General features: G+C 48.9%; 1 protein-coding gene across 3 annotated transcripts in view; it reads left to right on the top strand.

The window, feature by feature from the left end:
- The window catches only part of LOC127576693 (CREB3 regulatory factor-like), a 73,131-nt gene extending 54,754 nt beyond the window's left edge, over nt 1-18,377 (top strand). For 2 of the 3 annotated variants that reach the window (XM_052027345.1, XM_052027346.1), the window contains 3 exons: nt 2,529-2,602; nt 8,343-8,465; nt 9,111-18,377. In XM_052027345.1, coding sequence (XP_051883305.1) covers nt 2,529-2,602; nt 8,343-8,465; nt 9,111-9,199 — 286 coding nt within the window. In that variant the 3' untranslated portion in view covers nt 9,200-18,377. The remainder of the gene's footprint in view (nt 1-2,528; nt 2,603-8,342; nt 8,466-9,110) is intronic. The other variant, XR_007957274.1, reaches the window with a different exon arrangement.
- Nucleotides 18,378-21,553: the final 3,176 nt, after the last annotated feature.

Raw genomic sequence — 21,553 nt, 5'->3', positions numbered from 1 at the left:
TTGTCGTAACTCCCTCTGCATTACAAACTTCGACCCGGTGGAAAGTAGTCCTGACTCTGAGATGGGCAGTTCAAGTCCCACTCCTGAGATACAAACTTCGACCCGGTGGAAAGTAGTCCTGACTCTGAGATGGGCAGTTCAAGTCCCACTCCTGAGTCCTTAAGCATAAAAAGTCCAGGTGAACAACACATCAGGGTAGTTCTGTGGGTTGCTACACTGTCAGAAGTGCCGTTGTTTAGATGAGATGCCAAGCTAATGCCCTGTCTGCCACCTTGGGTAGTGTTAAAGAGCCCAAGGTTTTATTTCAAAGGATTGCAGGAGTGTTACCATGGGTGTCTTTCACCAACATCGCCGGAACAGATTATCTGCTTATGCTCATTTCCACACTGCTGGTGTGGGAGCCCTGCATCGACCGCTGTCTCCCACATTCCAGCAGTGACCACGCTTGATTAAATCCTGCTCTGTTCTCTGATGGAAGAAACCTGCAGCTACTATCCCAAACAACAGGGGAGTTAGCCCAACCCCCCTCTGGCTAATATTTAAACCGCGTAAACCTGGATTAACAGATTATCTGGCTATTACTAATTTTCATGGGAGCTTGCTGTGTATAACTTGACTGTCCTGTTATACACTTGGAAAGATCTTGGGCTGTGAATAATTCTGTGTTGTGCTGTCAGTGATTTGGAGCTGTATATAAATGCAGACCTGTCTTTGATTTCAGATACATGAATCAATGGGTTCATTTGGAAGGGAACAGTTGTACTGTTTCTAAACATACCAGAAGGCAGACAGTTTGGCTCTCAGTGTTACTGTGTTTGGTCACTGACTTCACCGGCACCAATCTGAATCTTGCCCCACCAATACTCCCTCTTCTCTGCTGATGCCTCTCCACCCCTCCACCCGCCCCCCCATATCACCCCCATTCTAGCCCCCGAGCTGTTCTCAAGGTCACATTGACATCTGATCCAACTGACCTTGAGAAGACAGTGCTCTGGATCTGATCACGGCTTCTGACCAGGAAGCTTCCCGGAGAGGGACTGGGTATTGCATTTGGCCCAGTTAATGGAGCACAGATGTGTGGGGTGGTGAGGGGTGAATTGATGAATAGGAACCTCATGCAGACACCGTCCAGCTCCATTCGGGGGAAAACTGAGTGGAATCCACACAACAGCTCTCCTGGGCTCATTGGGAGACAAACCAGCAGCCGAGATCTGGAGCAGTGTTGCTGGGGACTACGTGATTTCTGATCATGTTGAATGGTCAGAACCAATTTTAATCCCGCAAGGGTTCCTGGTGCTGGCTGGCCCCAACCAAGGGCCAACAACTCCTGACACTGGGTGATGTCTGATGACCCCACCTTCTTGTTAACGTGGATGAAAACTCTACATGGAGCAGTCAGTTCTGCCCAGCTCACTGGAGCAGAGTCTGGGAGGGATCTGGGGAATTCCTGATTTGGTTTAGGCACCAACCCATCTTTGCGAGGTTTGACCATGCTATGTGAGGGAGATGGCTTCCAACCCAGTTACCTGGAGGAACTCTCAAAGCTGGAGAGTGGAAGCCTAAAGTTGCTCCAAATGCAGACATGGCCACAGCAGGTGGTGCAGATGATCCCTGTACTCGATGCCCACTCCCATGCCCATCTGTGTGAGGATTTGTGCCCCGCCCCCCCCCACCAGTCACCTACTGCATTCTGAAACCAAACATTCCTCCCCTTCCAGCATGGCTGTGAAGGACTACGGAGCCCCCTCTGGTACGTCAACGCTGTTTGTAACATCACCGCCTCTGACAGGACAGAGTCAAAATCCTGCAGATGCTGCAAATCTGAAATAAAAGCAGGGACTGCCAGAGATGCCCTGTGGATCGGGCAGCATCTGTGCAGAGGGAAATGGGGTTAATGTGTCAGGTGCATTGACCTGGCATCATCTGTTGATGATGCCGGAGAGACTCCCCCCCCCCCCCCCCCCCCCCATTTTCTGACCTTTTCCTAGAGTCATACAGCACCGACACAGGCCCTTCGGCCCCACTCATCTGTGCTTACCAAGATGCCCATCTAAACCAGCCCCATTTGCCTGTGTTTGACCCATGTCCCTCTCAACTGTTCCTATCCATCTACCTGTCCAATTAAACCTGATGTAATATCTCGTGCAGATATTAAATCATAGGATCTATTTTAAGTACAAAATCTACTGAAGAATCTGTAATACATGTATATTAATTAACTCCAGTGTATGTCACACAATGTCACAATCCACCACATCTTTCAGGTGGTATATTGAATAATTGATACACCAGTATAGATTTAAATTTGTGACTTGTACAGCACTATGTGTGAATATACAAAAACTACGATTTTTAAAATAACATTCAGTTACACTAGAGGTTGCACTCCTAACCACTGCAGAGTTGTGTTGGGTACATTTACTAATTGCCTGCCTCTGTAGCAGCTCACAGAGAGGTGAGGATGTGTAGGTGGCACTTCGCTGGGTTCTCTCCACTGTTCACCCTCTGCTTTCTCTTCAAACGTTTAGGGCCTGCAGGTTAAAGAAGAAAGCACAGCACGAGGCAAACAAAATCAAACTGTGGGGCCTGAACACCGAGCACGGTGAGTGTCTTTCCCAGGGGCCACTGGCCAGAGGGCAGGGAGGGCGATCGGGCCGCTCCGTCCTCACCCACTGCGCACCGTGTGAAGGGGTCACCACTTAAGCCCAGGCACCAGTTATGAGCGCGCAAGCAATGGAAGCCGGAGTTGGCCAGTCAGCGCCTCAAGCCTGCTGCGCCATTCAGTAAGATCACAGCTGACCTATCTTGGCTTCAGTCTAGTTTCCAACCCTCTGCGGCAGGCAGCTCTCCACAGTCTTTTAGCCCAAGGTTAATCCTGGTCTAGAGTCGTAGTGTCATGCAGTTGTACAGCATGGAAACAGGCCCTTCGGCCCAACTCATCCATGCTGACCAAGATGCCCATTTAAGCTAGTCCCATTTGCCTGCATTTGGCCCATATCCCTCTAAACCTTTCCCATCCATGGACCTGTCCAAGTGTCTTTTAAATGTTGTTATTGTACCTGCCTCAACCACTTCCTCTGGTAGCTCGTTCCATATACCCACCACCCTCTGTGCGAAGAAGTTAGAAACATAGAAAACCTACAGCACAATTCAGGCCCTTCAGCCCACAAAGCTGTGCCAAACATGTCCCTACCTTAGAAACTACTAGGCTTACCCATAGCCCTCTATTTTTCTAAGCTCCATGTACCTAGCCACAGTCTCTTAAAAGACCCTATCGTATCCGCCTCCACCACCGTTGTCGGCAGCCCATTCCACACACTCACCACTCTCTGAGTAAAAAACTTACCCCGACATCTCCTCTATACCTACTCCCCAGCACCTTAAACCTATGTCCTCTTGTGGCCACCATTTCAGCCCTGGGGAAGAGCCTCTGACTATCTACCCGATCAATACCTCTCGTCATCTTGTATACCTCCATCAGGTCCCCCCTCATCCTCCGTCGCTCCGAGGAGAAAAAGCCGAGTTCCCTCAACCTGCTTTCATAAGGCATGCTCCGCATTCCAGGCAGCATCCTAGTAAATCTCCTCTGCACCCTTTCTATGGCTTCCACATTCTTCCTGTAGTGAGGTGACCAGAACTGAGCACAGTACTCCAAGTGGGGTGTGACCAGGGACCTATATAGCTGCAACAATACCTCTCGGCTCCTAAATTCAATTCCCTGATTGATGAAGGACAATACACCGTATGCCGCCTTAACCACAGAGTCAACCTGCGCAGCCGCTTTGAGCATCCTATGGACTCGGACCCCAAGATCCCTCTGATCGTCCACACTGCCAAGAGTCCTACCATTAATACAATATTCTGCCATCATATTTGACCTACCAAAATGAACCACTTCACACTTATCTGGGTTGAACTGCATCTGCCACTTCTCAGCCCAACTTTGCATCCTATCTATGTCCCTCTGTAACCTCTGACAGTCCTCCAAACTATCCACAACACCCCCAACCTTCGTGTCATCCGCAAACTTACTAAACCAACCCTCCACTTCCTCATCCAGGTCGTTTATAAAAATCACAGAGCAAGGGTCCCAGTACAGATCCTTGAGGTACACCACTGGTAACCGACCTCCATGCAGAATATGACTCTTCAACAACCACTCTTTGCCTTCTGTGGGCCAGCCAGTTCTGGATCCACACTGCAATGTCCCTTTGGATCCCATACCTCCTTACTTTCTCAATAAGCCTTGCATGGGGTACCTTATCAAACGCCTTACTGAAATCCATATACACTACATCTACTGCTCTCCCTTCATCAATGTGTTTAGTCACATCCTCAAAAAAATTCAATCAGGCTCATAAGGCAGGACCTGCCCTCGACAAAGCCATGCTGACTATTCCTAATCGTATTATACCTCTCCAAATGTTCATAAATCCTGCCTCTCAGGATCTTCTCCATCAGCTTACCAACCACTGAGGTAAGACTCACTGGTCTATCCCTACTCCCTCCCTTGAATAAGGGAACAACTTCCGGAACCTCTCTCATCTCCATCGACAATGCAAAGATCATCATCAGAGGCTCTGCGATCTCTTCCCTCGCCTCCCACAGCAGCCTGGGGTACATCTCATCCGGTCCCGGCAACTTATCCAACTTGATGCTTTCCAAAAGTTTCAGCACCTCCTCTTTCCTAATATTCACATGCTCAAGCTTTTCAGCCTGCTGCAAGTTCCCACTACAATCCCCCAGATCTTTTTCCGTGGTGAATACTGACGTAAAGTATTCATTGAGTACCTCCGCTATTTCTTCCGGATCCATACACACTTTCCCACTGCTACACTTGATAGGCCCTATCCTTTCACATCTCATCCTCTTACTCTTCACATACTTGTAGTGCGCCTTGGGGTTTTCCTTAATCCTGCCCGGCAAGGCCTTCTCATGTCCCCTTATGGCTCTCCTAATCTCCTTCTTAAACTCCTTCCTATTAGCCTTATACTCTTCCAGATCTCTAACATTATCTAGCTCTCTGTACCTTTCGTAAACTTTTCCTTTTGACTAGATTTATTATAGCCTTTGTACACCACAGTTCCTGTATCCTCTCGTGACTCTCCTATCCAGAATGCCACACAAATATCCCCTGAATATTTGCCACACTTCTTCTGTACTTTTCCCTGAGAACATTTGTTCCCAACTTAATCTTCCAATTTCCTGCCTGAGAGCCTCATAATTCCCTTTACTCCAAGTAAACGCCTTTCTAGCCTGTCTGTTCCTATCTCTCTCCAGTGCTAACGTAAAGGAGATAGAATTATGATCACTATCACCAAAATGTTCACCCACTGAGAGATCTGACACCTGACCAGGTTCACTTCCCAATACCACATCAAGCACAGCCTCTCCTCTTGTAGGCCTATCTACATATTGTGTCAAGAATCCTTCCTGAACACACTTAACAAACTCCACCCCATCTAAACCTCTCACTGTCTGGAGATGCCAATCGATGTTTGGGAAATTAAAATCCCCCATCACAACAACTGTTATTCTCACACCTTTCTAGGATCTGCTTCCCTATCTGCTCCTCAATATCCCTGTTACTATTGGGCAGCCTATTTAAAAAAAAACACCCAGTAAAGTTATTGACCCCTTCCTGTTCCTAACCTCCACCCACAGACTCTGTAGACAGTCCCTCCACGACGTCCACCTTTTCCGCAGCCGTGACACTATCTCTGATTAAGTGCCACTCCCCCACCTTTCTTGCCTCCCTCCCTGTCCTTTCTGAAACATCTAAAACCCAGCACTTGAAGCAACCATTCCAGTCCCTGAGCCATCTAAGTCTCCGTAATGGCCACCACATCATAGCTCCAAGTATTGATCCAAGCTCTAAGCTCATCGGCCTTGTTCACAACACTCCTTGTGTTAAAATAGACACATCTCAAACCTGTCTGAGCACGTCCCTTCTCTATCACCCGCCTATCATACCTACTACTAGCTTTCTCTATTTGAGAGCCAAACACCTCTTCCCCCAGTCTCTCCAGTTCGGATCCCACCCCCCAACAATAAACTCCCCACAGTAGCTTTAGCAAACCTCCCTGCCAGGGTATTGATCCCCCGGGACTCAAGTGCAATCCGTCCTCTTTGAACAGGTCATACCTGCCCCAAAAGAGCAAAAGAGTTGCCCCTTGGGTCCCTTTTGAATCTCTCCCCTCTCACCTTTAGTTTTTTTTTGTTCCCTTTCTCTGAAGGAAGACTGAGCACATTTACCCTATTGATGCCCCTCATGATTTTATACACCTCCCTGAGGTAACCCCTCAGTCTCCTACGTTCCAAGGAATAAAGTCCCAGCCTGCCCAACCTCTCCCTATTACATTCTGAGGTTGGACAATCCCATCTCCGCAGAAGGAAAGAAATGGTCTGTGGTGCTAACTGTGCTGGACATACCTGTCTCACCCGGGAAGAGGGGTCTGAGTTGGGTCTGAAGGTGGTTTAGTGGGTAGCACTCTGCCTCTGAGAAGGAGGGTTGTGAGTTCAAGTCCCACTGCTGGTGTTTGCACAGACAGCTCCGGGATCTCACTCGCTGCGTCACAGAATGAGTGCTGCAGACAGAGAGACTGTTTCCAAAAAAGACAGTTTGTTCTCTAGGTTGGTTGTTAAAATTCCCATCTCAAGGTCCTGAGTAGAGGAAGAGTTCTCCCAATCTCCCATGGAAATATTTACCCAATCCAACATCACTAAAACAAGTTGTTTGGTCTAATTTATTTCTTTGTGTTGAGCCTATGAAAGGTGCTATATAAATGAACAGCTCCCAAGCTGAATTTTTCACCACATTTGATGCAGAGATGGGAGGCATTGTGACCCCTTTGTAAAACCCCAACAAACGTTCTTTTTAATATATAAAAACCAAATGCTTTAGGAGTTTTCACTTGCACTTGGGGGCTTCCAGGAGGAGACAGCAGAAACTCCCAACGTCCAACAACATCTGATGCAACTGGCCAATGACCCCCCCCCCCCCACTTCCCTACTGTGCTGGGTCCCAGCAGAGGTCAGCTGTCCCCGTGGGCCGGTACAAGAGCCAGTTGCTCCAAGATCTTTGGCAGGGAAAAGCTGTCTCATCCTGCCTGTCACTGTCTTTCATTCTGGGTGTGTAGGGGTAAGGTACCGAGCCAGCACCAGGGATCTGGACCACTGAACCAGAATAACGAGTTTGATCTCACCATGGGAGCTGGGGTTTTAAATAAATCCTTACCTGTTGGGCTGAAGGGCCCGTTTCTGAGCTGTATGACTTTTGCATTAAAGCCACTTGCAGCAGCAACAATCCCCAAACCACTGGAATGTTTTGAAACTCCATCTGGTTCAATGGTCCTTCAGGAGAGGAAATCCACTGTCCTTGTGCTGCCTGACCCCTGTGTGACTCCAGACCCACCGATGTGTCAACTCTTAACTCCCCCCTCAGTCCGAGGGCAACTGGATGGGGGTAATAAATGTTGTGGTGGCCAGTTTTGTAGAAGATCGGATTAAATACTAAACTCCAACACCGCTCTCGGAGAAAGTGTCGGCTCCAGTTGGTTAATTGTGACCTTGACCGAGCTGAGGGATGATAAACCATAGAACAGTACAGCACAGTACAGGCCCTTCAGCCCACAATGTTGTGCCAACCTTCAAACCCCACCTAAGACTATCTAACCCCTTCCTCCCACATATCCCTCTATTTTAAATTCCTCCATATGCTTATCTAGCAATCTCTTGAACTTGACCAACGTACCTGCCTCCACCACCACCCCAGGCAGCGCATTCCATGCCCCAACCACTCTCTGGGTAAAAAACCTCCCTCTGACATCTCCCTTGAACTTCCCTCCCCATTACCTTAAAGCCATACCCTCTTGTACTGAGCATGGGTGCCCTGGGAAAGAGGCGCTGGCTGTCCACTCTATTTATTCCTCTTAGTATTTTGTACACCTCTATCATGTCTCCCCTCATCCTCCTCCTCACCAAAGAGTAAAGCCCTAGCTCCCTTAGTCTCTCCTCATAATGCATATTCTCTAAACCAGGCAGCATCCTGGTAAATCTCCTCTGCACCTTTTCCAACGCTTCCACATCCTCCTTGCATCCAGTGTCAGAACTGGAGTACCTGTCCCTCCCGTATGGAGGATGCTGTCAATCAAAGGCTCCCTGTTTGGGTCCGTGGTGCACATTTCAGAGCAGAATTTTCCTGATATCTAGCACAGCCCCCAATAAGAAGGATTTATCCCTTCTCTCCTGGTCTTCTTTGGGGAATCTTGCTGTATATAAAGAGGCAAATAATTGCAAATAACATTTGCCAGTAATTATTTTTCTTGTTTTCTCACTCACAGATAACTTGCTCCAGGTCATTGTGGCGATCAAGCGACAGATTATGCAGCGGGCGGAGAGCAGCGGTGGGACAGAGGAAGAGAGCATGATGGAAAAGCTGCAGAAGCTGCTGCAAGGCTCCGTCGGTAAGAGCAGAGCTGAGCTCTGCACCGTGAGGAAACCGTAGCTGGGGGCATTTGGAATTGACTGTAAAAACCAAATGCAAAAAGCTGCAGATAGCAGAAACACTCAGCAGGTCAGGCAGCATCTGTGGAGAGAGGATTATAGAACAATACAGCACAGGAACAGGCCCTTCAGCCCACCATTTCTGTGCCGACCATGATGCCAGTCCATCTAACCCCATCTGACTACACATGATCCTGTCCCAACATTCCCCGCCTGTCCAAATGCCTCTGAAATGTTATGGGATCTGGTGCTCAATGAAAACCAGAGAGCAGATTTGAGGTGACTGACGAAAGAAAAGGTGATGTGAGGAGAAGTTATTGTTGTTAGGATTTGGAATCATTAGCCCCGTGTCTTTGGGATGTGGGAGGAAGCAGAATCACCTGGGGTCACAGGGAGACCGTGCAAACTCCCCCACCGGAGGTCGGGATCAAACCCGGGTCTCTGGGGCTGTGAGGCAGCGGCATGTTCTAACCGAATGGTGAATCAGGCTCGAGGGCCAAATGGCCCAATCCCACCCCACTCCCCCCCTGTCCAGTGGTGACCCGTGTGCGCGGGGTGGTGGCAGCTGCTCCAGGCGTTCCTGAGCCGGTTGTTTTGCCTTGCAGGGCGATCAGTGGCAGGGCAAATGTCTGAGTTCGTGAGCGAGGTCCTGGAGAAGGCGTCGGCGGGAGAAGCAGCCAGCAGCCTGAGCTGACAAGTGCCGCACTCCGTCCCGAACCTGTGCTTCGACAACAGGATCTAGTTGAACAGCAGCAGGGCAGAGATTTGGTTGTCAGCGAAGAGGAGCTACCTCACCCCCAGTGTCCATCTACTTGCTGCCTGTCATTTTCTTTTTTCAGTAGGAGGGGTGGGGATGTTTGAGTGGATTGGCATTCCCCTCCGGATAACCCTGCTTCTCTTCCCCCCCCCCCCCCCCCCCCCCAACACTCCTCTCTTTTAACCCCTCCAGGAGGACTTGGCAAGGAGCTAGCCAGAGAACCCGGGATGGTTGTGGGGTAGGCATGACATCCACACGAGTAAGCAGCAGAACTGAGAGCTGGTGGTTTGGTACGGACAACACAGCCAGCTGTTTGAGTGGATTGTCTTGGCAAAAGGTGGTGAGGAATCCTTCTGCACAGTGGTCGCTCTGACATACAATGAGGAAAGTTCTCCTGGGTGCATTTGCTTTTGAAATATTCCAGCTCCAGTGGTAAACCCTCCAAATGTGTCAACTTCCTCTGGACTCGTTTCCCAGTTGTTCTAATTTATTTGCTATTGCTTTTTTTGGTATGTTTTTTTTAAATGAAATCCCTCCAAAATACCATCTTTGAATGACAGGAGCAAAGCATTTCTGGAGCAGGATTTCGAAAAGGGAGGGTGTGGGTTGTGACAGTGAGACGTGTTCACTCTGTCCAATCCCGGAGACCTCCTGCGGAGGGAAGCTGGTCTGTAGATTCCGATGGTCGGGATTTATTCAGTGATACTGTGAACTGGGAAATGCTGCAACATTCACTGTGGTCTCTCTTTACTATTTTATACATGAGCACTTTAATTTTATAGAAAAAGAAATCACTGTTACAGGTGTTAGGTGACTGACTGTTTTTTTTGTGTGTGGGTGGGGTAGGGTGAGACTGAGTGATGTTTAGCAACTGACAATTGATGGCTGTAGAAGTGGGAGATGGGCTGTGGTGTTCCAAGGCAGGGAGGTGTGAGCCAGGTGTGTATTGTTCAAGGTTGTTCTATCCAGCTGCAGTGTGTTTTACCTGAGAACCTAGAAAACTGACCAAGGGATTGAGAGTAACCGAGAACCACTTGTCCGAAATGCCGTGGATTGTTTGCATTTTTTGTCCCTGTTTTCCAAGACCTCGGTCAACAGTAGTTGGAGAAGGTCCTGGCTTCTCTTCGTGGTGCCAGGTTCCTGATCCCATGACTCGGTTGAGGGAAGCGAGGAGAGTGGTTCTACCCCTTCAGGCAGTGGTGAGCTTTGTGTTTGAGGGGTCGGGGGAATGGCACAGGAAAGGTTGCTGTTCCCGATGCATTGCCCAGCCTCTGTGTATGGGGAAGACTGAGAACGACCTCGGGTGCTGATGGGGTCTCCTCCCTGAGGTCTGAGAAAGGCATCTAACTGGGATGGGGGACAGTGTTGGATCTGGGGAACCACCAATGGAAATGGGATAGGGAAGGTTAGAGATTAATGTTGAAAACCTGCACACAGTGGCTACCTCCTAGATTGCTCGAAGCTCGGGGGTGATGCGTCAGTGAATCACTTGGTGGGGGTGTTCAGCCTGATGCTGAAGAGGGAGGCGTGTAGTTCTTACCCACTTGGGACGGGGACAGGTGTCCATTGTGATCCTGGCTGCAGAGTGGGACTTGGTTTACCGCGAGTAACAGCCCACGGAAGGTGTGGGGAGTTTCACTCCGGCCTTGGCCGTTGTGCCTCCACCCGAGGAGATGGAGCGGTGACCTGCGGTGCCTTCCACGCGGAGGTGACATAATGTCTGAGCTTCACTCTGTTTCTTCCCACTCTCGAACCCTTCACTGGGAGACAGCATGTCGGTGACTTTGGACTCCTTGTTGAGTGTGATTGGAAACCTCAGACACGTCGGAGGTGACGTGAATAAGGGGAAGGATCTCCCCTCCTGCGAGGATCTCGACCTCTGTTTCTGAAGGAGATGACAGGCTGTCGCGTGCTGCCATTTGATGGGTCCGAATCATTGCTGCTCGTGCTTTCCCATTGGCTACTCGTCAGGGGAGGTGAATCGTCGGGTGGTGTCCCCCATCAATACTCCCCACTTACCCTACAGGAAGCAACTGAGGATGGATCCAGTGTAAAAAAAAATTATCGCTCTCCACCAGCTGCTTTTAGAACCTCTAGCTTATTTGCAAAAGGACACCTATATTGAATGCGGTGGACAGGTGCAGTCTACTCCTCCCCTACTGACATGCACAGGGAAACAGGCTGTTCTCTCCCACACTTGTCCCTCATCTGTGGTCGCTCCCTCCCCCTGGCTGCATGGACCGTATACAACACACTGAGTGACCTTCCTGGTTCCTGCTTCACCCTCTGATGGAGAAAACCTATCCCCTCCCACTCTCTTCAATCGATATCCTGGGAATAAAGATGTGTGACATTGGGAGGCTTCAGTGAGCGGCTGCTGAAACCTTCCTGAAGATCTCGGAAGGATCAGATTGAAGGAAGATGACAAGGAGCCATCCGGTGGAGTTTATGAAATGGGACAGAAAATGCTTGAAATATCCGGGCAGCATTGGTGCAGAGGGACAGTTAATGTGGAAGACTGGTCCGTGAGATTGGTTCTGAAGGGTCACTGACCTGAAACATTGACTCTTCTCTCTCCACAGATGCTGCCTGACCCGTTGAGTATGTCCAGTGTTTTCTGATTTGTTTCAGATGTCCTGCAGGACTTTGCTCTTTAGTTGTCTGACTTAGAGGTTCAGTTAAGCAGATCTTTAGTTTCCAGGCTACCAGTGACATTCAGGAATCCCATCTCCTCGTTAGTAGAACCCTTTCCCTGAAACCACATGGCCCAAACTTTGGAAGTGAGGAAAGCCTTTGTCCAAGCTCTTCCTTCATTTTCTGCCAGGAGAGGGAGAGTCAGCGATCAGAGATGTGTAGCATTGATCTAAATGGGACGTGTCGTGTCCATTGTGACTGCCCTTTACTAGTTGGTCACTGAGTGGGGCTGGTGTTTCCCTCAGAGCCAGTGATGGGAATGAAGGAAGCAGACCCTTTGATGTTTGGTTCCAGTGCACGGCACAAACTGCTCTGAAGGGGGAGTATCCTCTGGGTCCCTCGCCAGCGAGAGCACTCACCCCCATTTCACAGTAAAGTCTGGTTTTCTTTTGAAATGGAACTGGTCCCTTTTTTTGTTTTAAATAAGCTAGTGTGGCACTTTTCAAATATAGTCTAGTTTGGGCGATTCTCAATCCTGTGCCACTTTGAGTTGTTTTCTGTGTGACCCCAGAAGTGGGGCTCTGTGGAGACCTTTCAAATCCAGTTCATGCTCTGACCCTTGCCCAACAGCCCCCCTCATTTGTACCCCCAACTCCCTGGTCACCCCGAGGACCATTCCCAGGAGGCTTGAGTGAGCATCTGTTCAGAGACCTAGGGTTCTCATTGGTGCAATATATCCACCTCTTGTGACACAGGAGGCCATTTGGCCCACGGAGCATTCTCATCTGTCCCATTCCCCCCAGTTATTTTTTCCCGGTAGCACTTTCTCTGTCTTGCATTAGTGTCTCTCCACTTGGAGCAACTTGCAGTAAAAGGTTATTCCATGTCTTTGGGACGTGGGAGTTAACTCGGGGGAAACCCACGTGGTCACGGGGAGAATGTGCAAACTCCACACACACACACAGCGCCCCGAGGTCAGGATTGAACCCGGGTCTCTGGAGCTGTGAGGCAGTGGTTCTACACCATGCGCCACCCGGCCGTCCTGGTAAGGGAGGCAGCCGTGTAGGGTTCGTGGGGCTGCATCAAGATGAAGCACGCTCCGTTGTTTCTGCAGGGATTGTTCAGACTCATTGTCCTGGTCAATCAGGGCTGCTTGTTGGATAACGCCACTCAAACCAGCCAGTCTATTCCCCTTCAAAGTGTGTTGAATTATTATCAGATTTGCATTGTTCACTTATCAAGAACTATTGTGGTAAAGGCATTACTAGAGTTACTGATGGAATAGTTTTTTTTGAGTAGGGAATAATTTGAAGGCACAGTTGCACGTGAGCAGCACGGTGACTGACCTCGCATTGTGCCTGGCTCTGACTGAAGCGTGCTTGTTTCACAAGCCCTGGAGGCTGCACCTGTTGCTCTGCCTGTTATCTTTTCACTGCGTACAACTACAATGCTGCCTCTTGTTTTTTGGTGGAGGGTGGGAGGGGGGGTGGAGATGGGCCTTGACCGCATGAACCTGGACTGAAGCTGGCTTGGCCACACTGTGCCGTTCCTTCCAGTGTCCCATTGGACAGCAGGCTCTAACACAGTGCTGATGGGCCGAATGGCTCTCAACAGCCTTAAAGCCCCGCCTGTACAGTCCTGTGGTCGAGATGTTCGGTGCTCCCTATGTTGGGGAAGGACTGGTCTGGGTTATAACCAGGCTAATATGTTTTATAATCTATTGGGGCCAAAGCACTCAGATAATCAGAAGAATTCTCTTAATGGAAAAGAATGTATTTAGCACCTAGTATTGTAAAGTTGTAGAACTTGTATTGCTGACTCTGAGCACTTTAATAAGCAAGTTATTGTAGTTCATGCAGAGCCTAAAGATAGTCAATGTCTACAGTTCATGGCTTTGATATATTCTAATATATAAATTTATATTTGAAAACACAAGGTATGCCTTTTGAGTGAAGGGGAGCTGTAGGCTGTGAACAGAATGTAATACTTGAAGTCATGGTTCTAAAGCTGGCTCTTTCTGTTATTAACTCAGCACTGGTGTGTATGATTTCATTAAGTGTCAATGGCCAACTTTCCTGGACTTTGCAAAGCCTCCCTGTTCTCTTATCAGGAGAGCTGGAGTTGTGGGTGAGGGTCAGGGGTCTTGGTCTGGAACGTGAACTGCTTTGACCTCCCAAGCCACCAGTGGGTTTCTCCTGAGTTGTAACGTTTAACATTTTCATTACCAATGGGACCCAAAGTGTTGACACTGCATCCCCATCCCTGGGTCGATGGGATTTGTCCACCTGACTAGACTCATTCATGGCCTCCAAATCGATGTGTGTAGTTATGGGAACGTGTTGATCATGGTGCACTCACACATGTCCTGCAGTGAGAGCAAGGGAGGTGTCTCCATGTTCCAATGTCAAATCTGTTGCAGAATGCATTGGCCTTCAAAGACCAGGAGCCATTGCCATCTCACTGTTTCTCAGCTCTCTGGGATAATGACTGGTGTGTTCGATTTGGTTGGAGCAGAGTATAATTTTTGGCCAAGGCGGCCTCTGGTCTCCATCTCGGCTAATGTTGAGTGCTAATGCAAACAGCTCTCCAGTGTAAGACCCAAGCCCTTGACCTTGCCCTGAATGAGCAGCCAGAGAGAAATTCTAAAACATTGCCCCAATTTCTGGCCAAGCCCCTGAGCTGTGTGAAGGACAGTTCCCAGCTGGTGACTGTCAGGCAGGAAGTGCCCGCTGACATTCTGTTCAAGCCCTCCGTGCCCAGCAAAGTCCCCTGGAGAATGCAGTCTGAATTTAACAACCTGATGGCTATCGAGCTTGACGAGATTCCTCGAGAATAAGCACCTTGTTTTTAAGCATAGATCAGAGGGGGTAGACCCACCCTGCATGGCATTGGTGGATGTGAATTTCTGGAAGTCCCATACCATGGTCATGAGAATTGCAAGCTTGCTGGATTTTGAGGTTTCTTCCCCTTGGTATCTCTTTTAGTTACGAGCTGTAATCTTGGAGGCCTGGTGTGTGTTTGACAGTGTTAATGTGCCAACATAACTATGCCAAGCATGGGTACCCCACAGACAATGCTGATTTGCTGGTGTTGGGTAGGAGGAGAGGGGCATGAGGGGGAGCTGGGTGCTTTGTCAACACTTGCTTTGGATGTGGCATTGAGAGCAGTCGGGCTGCCAAAGGTAGAGGGGTGGTGAGAGGGTGGCAGTGGTAAAGACTTATTTTCTTATCATTAGACAACTTGAGAAGCTCTAATCTCCAGTCTACAGCCCTGCTGGTAAATGGTAACAGGAACCATTGCAATCCCGGAGAAGTTGGCCATTTATTATTGAAAGCTGCTACACTGTTCTATGCTTGTTATGCAAGTGTCATATGTATATTCAGAGGTCTTCTTTCTTGTCTCTGGCTAATGAGTACTGTAAACTACTTTGAATGTGCAGTAAATCTATTGTTAAGAGTACACTTTAGTTGTCTGGATAAGTCTGGTCTGAATTTTCATCAGAAATTTGAAATTGTAGTGTGTATATTCTATATATAAAACATCATTTCTTGCCATGGTTACTTACAGCTGGGCTCAGTGGGTTTTTGTGGCTGCTAATTTTTAAAGTGTAGAAGTGACCCTTTCTCAAGGTGAGGTCTGATCTTTGGAGAAGTTGGTTTCTGTTGCCCAGGGTTTTGCCTCCTTCCTTGTCTCCCCTCCTTTCGCTGTATTCATTCTAAAGTTGTGCCCTTGAACTATGGGATTGCAGTGCCTTGCCTTTTTCCTTCATCCTTCCCAGATCATCTCCCCATTCCCCTTCCTACCCACCCCCAAACACATTTTTAATTGCCCCTCCTCCCCGGTGTGTGACCTCGTGGTCACCCATCACCCTCTCACAGCCCAGCCAATGGGCCATATTTGGTGGCTGAGACTATCCAATGGGTGTCACTGGCTCAGAGGTTGTCCTGGGCCACAGCTGGGTTACCACTGGAGCTGGGACCCATTTTGTCAGGTATTATGAAACTCCCGGAGCAGACCCTGTTCCCAGCCCTTCCTCCCCCAGCTGTGTTTCTGACAGAGATCCGATGGGAACGGAACAATTGGTCACCAGCTTCTGCCGTGCACTTCCAGCTGAACTTTTCCGCATTGTGAAGAAGTTCTGGGGTGTCGCCTGCCCAGAATGCAATGCAAGGTTTTGGTGTCTTGGGCTCCACATTCTAATTAAAGTGCTATATATTCTTGTTTCCAGTTGACTGGGTCAGAAGGATGGGCCAGTTGCTGACTGAATGTAGGATCGTGAGATCCATGCAGAACTAGGCTGTTTCATTCCAGTCTGGCAGATGAGAAGCAGTGGTCGGGGTGAAGCGAGGTTCTGGGTGGTCGTTGCCTTGTTAGGATTGCTCCCTTGCTTCTGCACTAGAGCTCCACGTCCATCCAACAAGCCCCAACTTTTTGCATTACACATCATTACTGGTGAAGGATAACTGGATGATAGTTTTTGCTTCAGAGCTCGGTTTGAGCTAAGGTGAGACACAGTGAAGTCTCCCAAAATGAAGGTTGGAATCCTCGGAGGAGTTCTGGTTCTGTTTTATTTGTTTCCTGTTCTAGAATCTGTGCTCCACCACCAACTGTTCTCCTCGGCCCCACAACGTCATTAACCAGCTCTGTGCTCCGGACTCTGTCCGTGCGAGAGTGCAGATGTGTGGGTGAGCTAAAACAAAATAGACCCATTGCACCCTACCAGGCCAGAGACCTTCGACCTGCTCCGGTCTCTAGCCCTTGGCATTTTTTTTTATTAAAGAACTGGTGTCCGTCCCGTTGGCAAGGCGGGAGGTGTCGGCAGGGTTTCTTTTGCTTCCAGAAGCCATGCGTTGTCTGCAGGGGAGGGAGAATGAGAGATCTACCCATGAGCTGGTCTTTAGGTGAGTGGCAGCACCATAAATGTGACTCCCTCCCTGGCTGCTCCCTTTCAGGAGAGGGTGAGGTTGGTCAGCGGTGTCGTGGATGGGGAAGGAGCACTGAGTTGTTTGTTCCTGCTCCTCGGAGCCTCCCTGCCCAACCTTGGAGCAGGCACAGAGACACTAGCTGTTCCCCTCAGTAACATGCACTGTGGGTCCATTCATGGTTTCTCTGAAACAAGCCCACAGCTCCCTCAGCCCAGCTGTAACACATTGTGCTGATGGCGAGACCAGGCAGTGAACTCTCTCGGTAAAGCTGACGGAACCAAATAGATGTTGTTGATGCATTAAATATACTGACTTGTAACAGGGGAGGGGGAGGAGGAGGAGGTGTCAGGGGAAGGTCTCAGCACAATGCACCAGTGTTGACGTCCCACAACAGCCAGGGATGCTACGACAAGATTATATGGGGAGGAGAAACTACAGGTGGGTGATGGTGGACACTGTGAGAGTTACCTAGAATGTGTGGGCAGTGTTTATTGCCATGAGTCCCTCCTGAGGTAACGTTCTGGCCCAGAAATGAGCCGTGACAAAGGTTCTGCCCCCTCCAGCGGATGGCCTCCCTCCTGCTTCTGTTACAGCACAGGGTGTTCCCTCCCCACTGGCACCCCCTGGGCCATTACAATGTTCACACATCTGGCAGTCCCGATTTGTCCAGGAGGACAAGGGTGAAGCCCCTTTCCCTCTTGGTTGGAAAAGGGTTGTCTAATCACAGCTGCAGTTCTTTTATTATTTATGGAACCTGTCTCCGATGACTTGCTTAAAGGAAATCCTTCCTTCAGCATGGTTAAAATGAGGGCAGAGCTTCTTGCTTCCATCAGAGGAATCATCAGCAAAAGCTCTTCCCCCACCACCATGGATAAGGTGTTGCAGATGTGCAGCTTGCTGGAGACATGTGGCTGTGCATTGGCCAGGGACAGTCCCTGGTGTTGAGTAGCTGCAGGCTAGTATTGGCCCTCTGAACCCCCTCGCCCTCTGACCATTCACTTCAGTGGGGGGGGGGGGTAATCCCGAAGATCCCCTGTGTAAGTGAGGACTGATTCCAACCCCGATTTTCCCTTTTGCACACTTCCATGGGTTTCTAGAGTTTGAACAGGATGTGAGCCGTGACCGATGCTGCTGGGAGTTGCTGGGCAGATAAATTGCAGCTATTCACGAGAGCACCTCAGTCAAAAGAGGTGGTTTTTCTTACAGTAAAGCATTTCATGGCTTATTCCCAACTCCTGCCCAAGGCTGATCGAGAATTGGTTTTAATTTAATTGAGAGTGTGTTGTACAACTTGGGATCAAAGGTGGTTGGGACCCAGGATCTCCTGGTTCAAGTGTTCACACCCCCACTATCGGCTTTTAAGATTTGCTGGATTCTGTTTGTTTCCACAGTTAAAGAAAAGTCCTTTTTTGGCATCTTTATTTTTAAGATTTTATTTAATTGTTATAGTTCAAATCTGTCAAAGACTGTGGAACTTGTTAGAGAGCTCATTAGAATTTTGCTATTTAAAGACAAAGGTCTATTGTTTCTTGAATGTGTAACATTTTTATTTTGTTTGAAACCATCAATAAAAAGAATCATTTCCTTCATCAGTTGTCACATTGCTTGGATTAATTCCGACTCCACAAGTGTGACCCAAGTGTTTGCAACAAACTGGGGGTTTCGGGGAAATAACCAGTGGGTTCGCTGCTGGGGGAGGCAATCCTCTGTCCTCGCCCAGTCTGGGCCATGTGTGACTCCAGACTGCCCAACGCGGTTAACCCTGAATGCCCTTCTAGAGTTGTACAGCACAGAAACAGGCCCTTCACATCCATTCTGGCCCTTTCGCCATCTGAAATGGCACAACTTGGTTCAAGGGTAAGTGATGGACAATAAATGTCTGCTGTACTGGCTGCCTCATCCAAAAGGACTTATTCCTTGAATGGTGCCGTGTGGGACCAGGCCCTTCAGCCCATGTCTGTGCTGACAGGTTATGCTAATCCCATCTGCCTGCACTGCACATGCTCTGCATCCTTCTATTCTCTACCAGCTCATGTCTATGTGCCTCTTTAAGTGTTGATGTTGTGTCAGCTTCCCTGGCAGTGATTTCCAGGCACCCAACACTCTTGGGGTGTGTGTATGTATATTTAAAAAAAACCTTGCTCCACACATCTTTTTAAACTTTCCCCCTCTCACCTTAAACTGATGCCTTCTCGTATTTGACATTTCCACCCTGGGAAAAAGGACTCTGTCTACCTTATCTATGCTTATAAACCTCTATCAGGTCTCCCCTCAGCCTCTGCCGCTCCAGAGAAAACAACCCAAGTTTGTCCAACCTCTCCTTATAGCTCACACTGTCTAATCCAGGCAGCATCCTGGTGAACCTCTTCTGCGTCCTCTCCAAAGCCTCTGCATCCTTCCTGTAATGGGGTGACCAGAATTGCACACAGTACCCCAAATGTTGCCTAACTAAAGTTTTTATATATACTGCTGAAAGATGACTTCTTAACTTTTATACTTAGTTACCCATCTGCTGAAGGTAAGTATACAGTTTATCACCCTTTCTACTTGTGTTCCAAAAACTCTCAAGAAGCCAGGACAATGTAGCCTGCTTGATCAGCACCACCCTCCTCCCCCTTCCCTGCTTTTTCCCACCCCCACCCCCAGCCTCCTCCACCACCCACACACTGCGGCTGCGGTGTGCATTGTCTGTTTACAAGACGCACTGCAGTTACTCACCAGTTACCAAGGCTGCTCCAACAGTGCAGGACCAGGCCTGGTCCCACAGCCTGCACCATCCAGCTGGACAAGGGCAGTGTGCTTCAGTGGGCACCACCACCACCAGGTTGCCCTCCAACTCGCCCACTGTCCTGACTTGTAAATATGTCACTGGATCTAAACCCTGCAACTCCCTTCCCAACAGCTCTGTGGGACCACAGACCTTCACTAGAGGGACTGCAGCAGCTTGAGAGGGCAGCTCACCCCCACCTTCTCGAGGGGGTGATTGGAGATGTGCGTCTAAACCCTGGCAGCAGCTGTGGGGAGTGAAACCGTTGACGCTTCAGGTGAGGGACCTCTCATCAGAGCTGAGAAAGAGAAATAAGATAATCTGGATAACTGCAGAATGTGGAACAGCAGGAACACCCTTGATGGACTGAATGGCCTTCTCCTGCACAGCATCGGTCTGTGTGTCCTCGCACCCTGAACTCTCCCACAGCTCGAGCTGCCTCTGAGAACCTGTCTTCCTGCTTGGGTTTTTGTGTGTGTGATGTTGGCAGTTGACTTGACCGCAGAATGTCTGTGACTCTGCCAAATCCTGGCCTGGTTTGTCCAGATCTTGGACCGGTCCAGCGTGTGACTAGCTCATGAGCAGGAGCACAATCCCTGGTCCATTCCCTCCTTCCGAGACCCAGTCTGTTTTTTCTGCGTCTGCTCCTGAGCTGAGGTCAGCTGCCTCAGTGAGAGGAAGGTCAGACCCAGAGCGCCTGATGTGCACTTAAACCGCAGTGGAAATACTTGTAATGCTGTCAGTCCTAAAGCTTGGGCAGTGCAATCTTATTTACAAGATTGAAATCTGACTGTTTAAAATCTAGCGGATGGGTTGCCCTGGAGACGAGCGTGGTTGCTGACAACAGCTGATGCTGTGATGTCACTAAAAGATTAAATTCACGATGAAGTCATGGTAAAATTATCAAAATGTAGGCTGCATCTGAGAGCAGGAGAGTGGAACAGAGTGCTTAACAAAATGCAAAACTTTAGTCTGTTTATCTACTGCACAGGAACATTGGTGATTCAAGACTGATTTAAATATAAAATGGGTCAGCTCAGATAATCTACATCCTCAGTGAAGCTTGTTGGCTGATTGTTTCACTGGGTCCTAAAGGCAGTCTGTTTACCAGCAGCAGCTCAATGACCAGCTGGAGTGAGCTCCAGAGAGGCTGCCTATCCCAGGATTTACCCGGTTCCCCTAAAGAGGCAAAGAAGATTGAGGGGAGGGTTGATAGAGGCAGACAAGGTCACAGTGGGTTTAGAGAAAGGAAAAAGAGGGAAGCTGTTCCTGTTCTTCTTTGGATTTGGATATGGATTCGGAATTGGCTCGTCCACAGAAGACAGAGGTAGTGGTGCAAGGGTGTTACTGTGGCTGGATGTTTGTGCCCAGTGGTGTTCCGCAGGGACTGAGGCCTCTGTTGATGTAGGTGGGTTAGTTAATAAGTTTACAGACAACACAAACATTGGTGTTGTAGAGAGTGAAGAAGATCGTAAAAGGATACAGCAGGATATCGATCAAAGTTACAGATAAGAGAAATGGCAGATGGAGTTTAATCCAGCCAAATGTGAGGTGTTACACTTTGGGAGATTCAATGTAGAGGGAAAGAACACAGTTAATGGCAGGACCCTGAACAGCACTGATGCACAGAAGGATCTTGGGGTCCAAGTCCATACCTTTCTGAAAGTGGCAACACAAGTAGATAGGGTGGTAAAGAAGGCATAAGGCATGCTTGCTTTCATTAGTTGGGGCATTGAGTATAAGGGTCAAGAAGTCGTGTTACAGCTGTATGAAACTTTGGTTAGACCGCACTTGGTTGTATTGTGTGCAGTTCTGTTCACCCCATTACAGGAAGGATGTGGAGGCTTTGGAGAGGGTGCAGAAGAGGTTCACCAGGATGCTGTCTGGATTAGAGGGCATGAGCTATAAGGAGAGGTTGGACAAACTTGGGTTGTTTTCTCTACAGTATTGGAGGCTGAGGGGAGA

Source organism: Pristis pectinata, chromosome 12 (genome assembly GCF_009764475.1).
Source record: "Pristis pectinata isolate sPriPec2 chromosome 12, sPriPec2.1.pri, whole genome shotgun sequence".
In the NCBI taxonomy this organism is placed as follows: Eukaryota; Metazoa; Chordata; class Chondrichthyes; order Rhinopristiformes; family Pristidae; genus Pristis; species Pristis pectinata.
The sequence above is the reverse complement of the archived record's forward strand: the minus strand, read 5'-3'. Positions and strand labels throughout refer to the sequence as shown.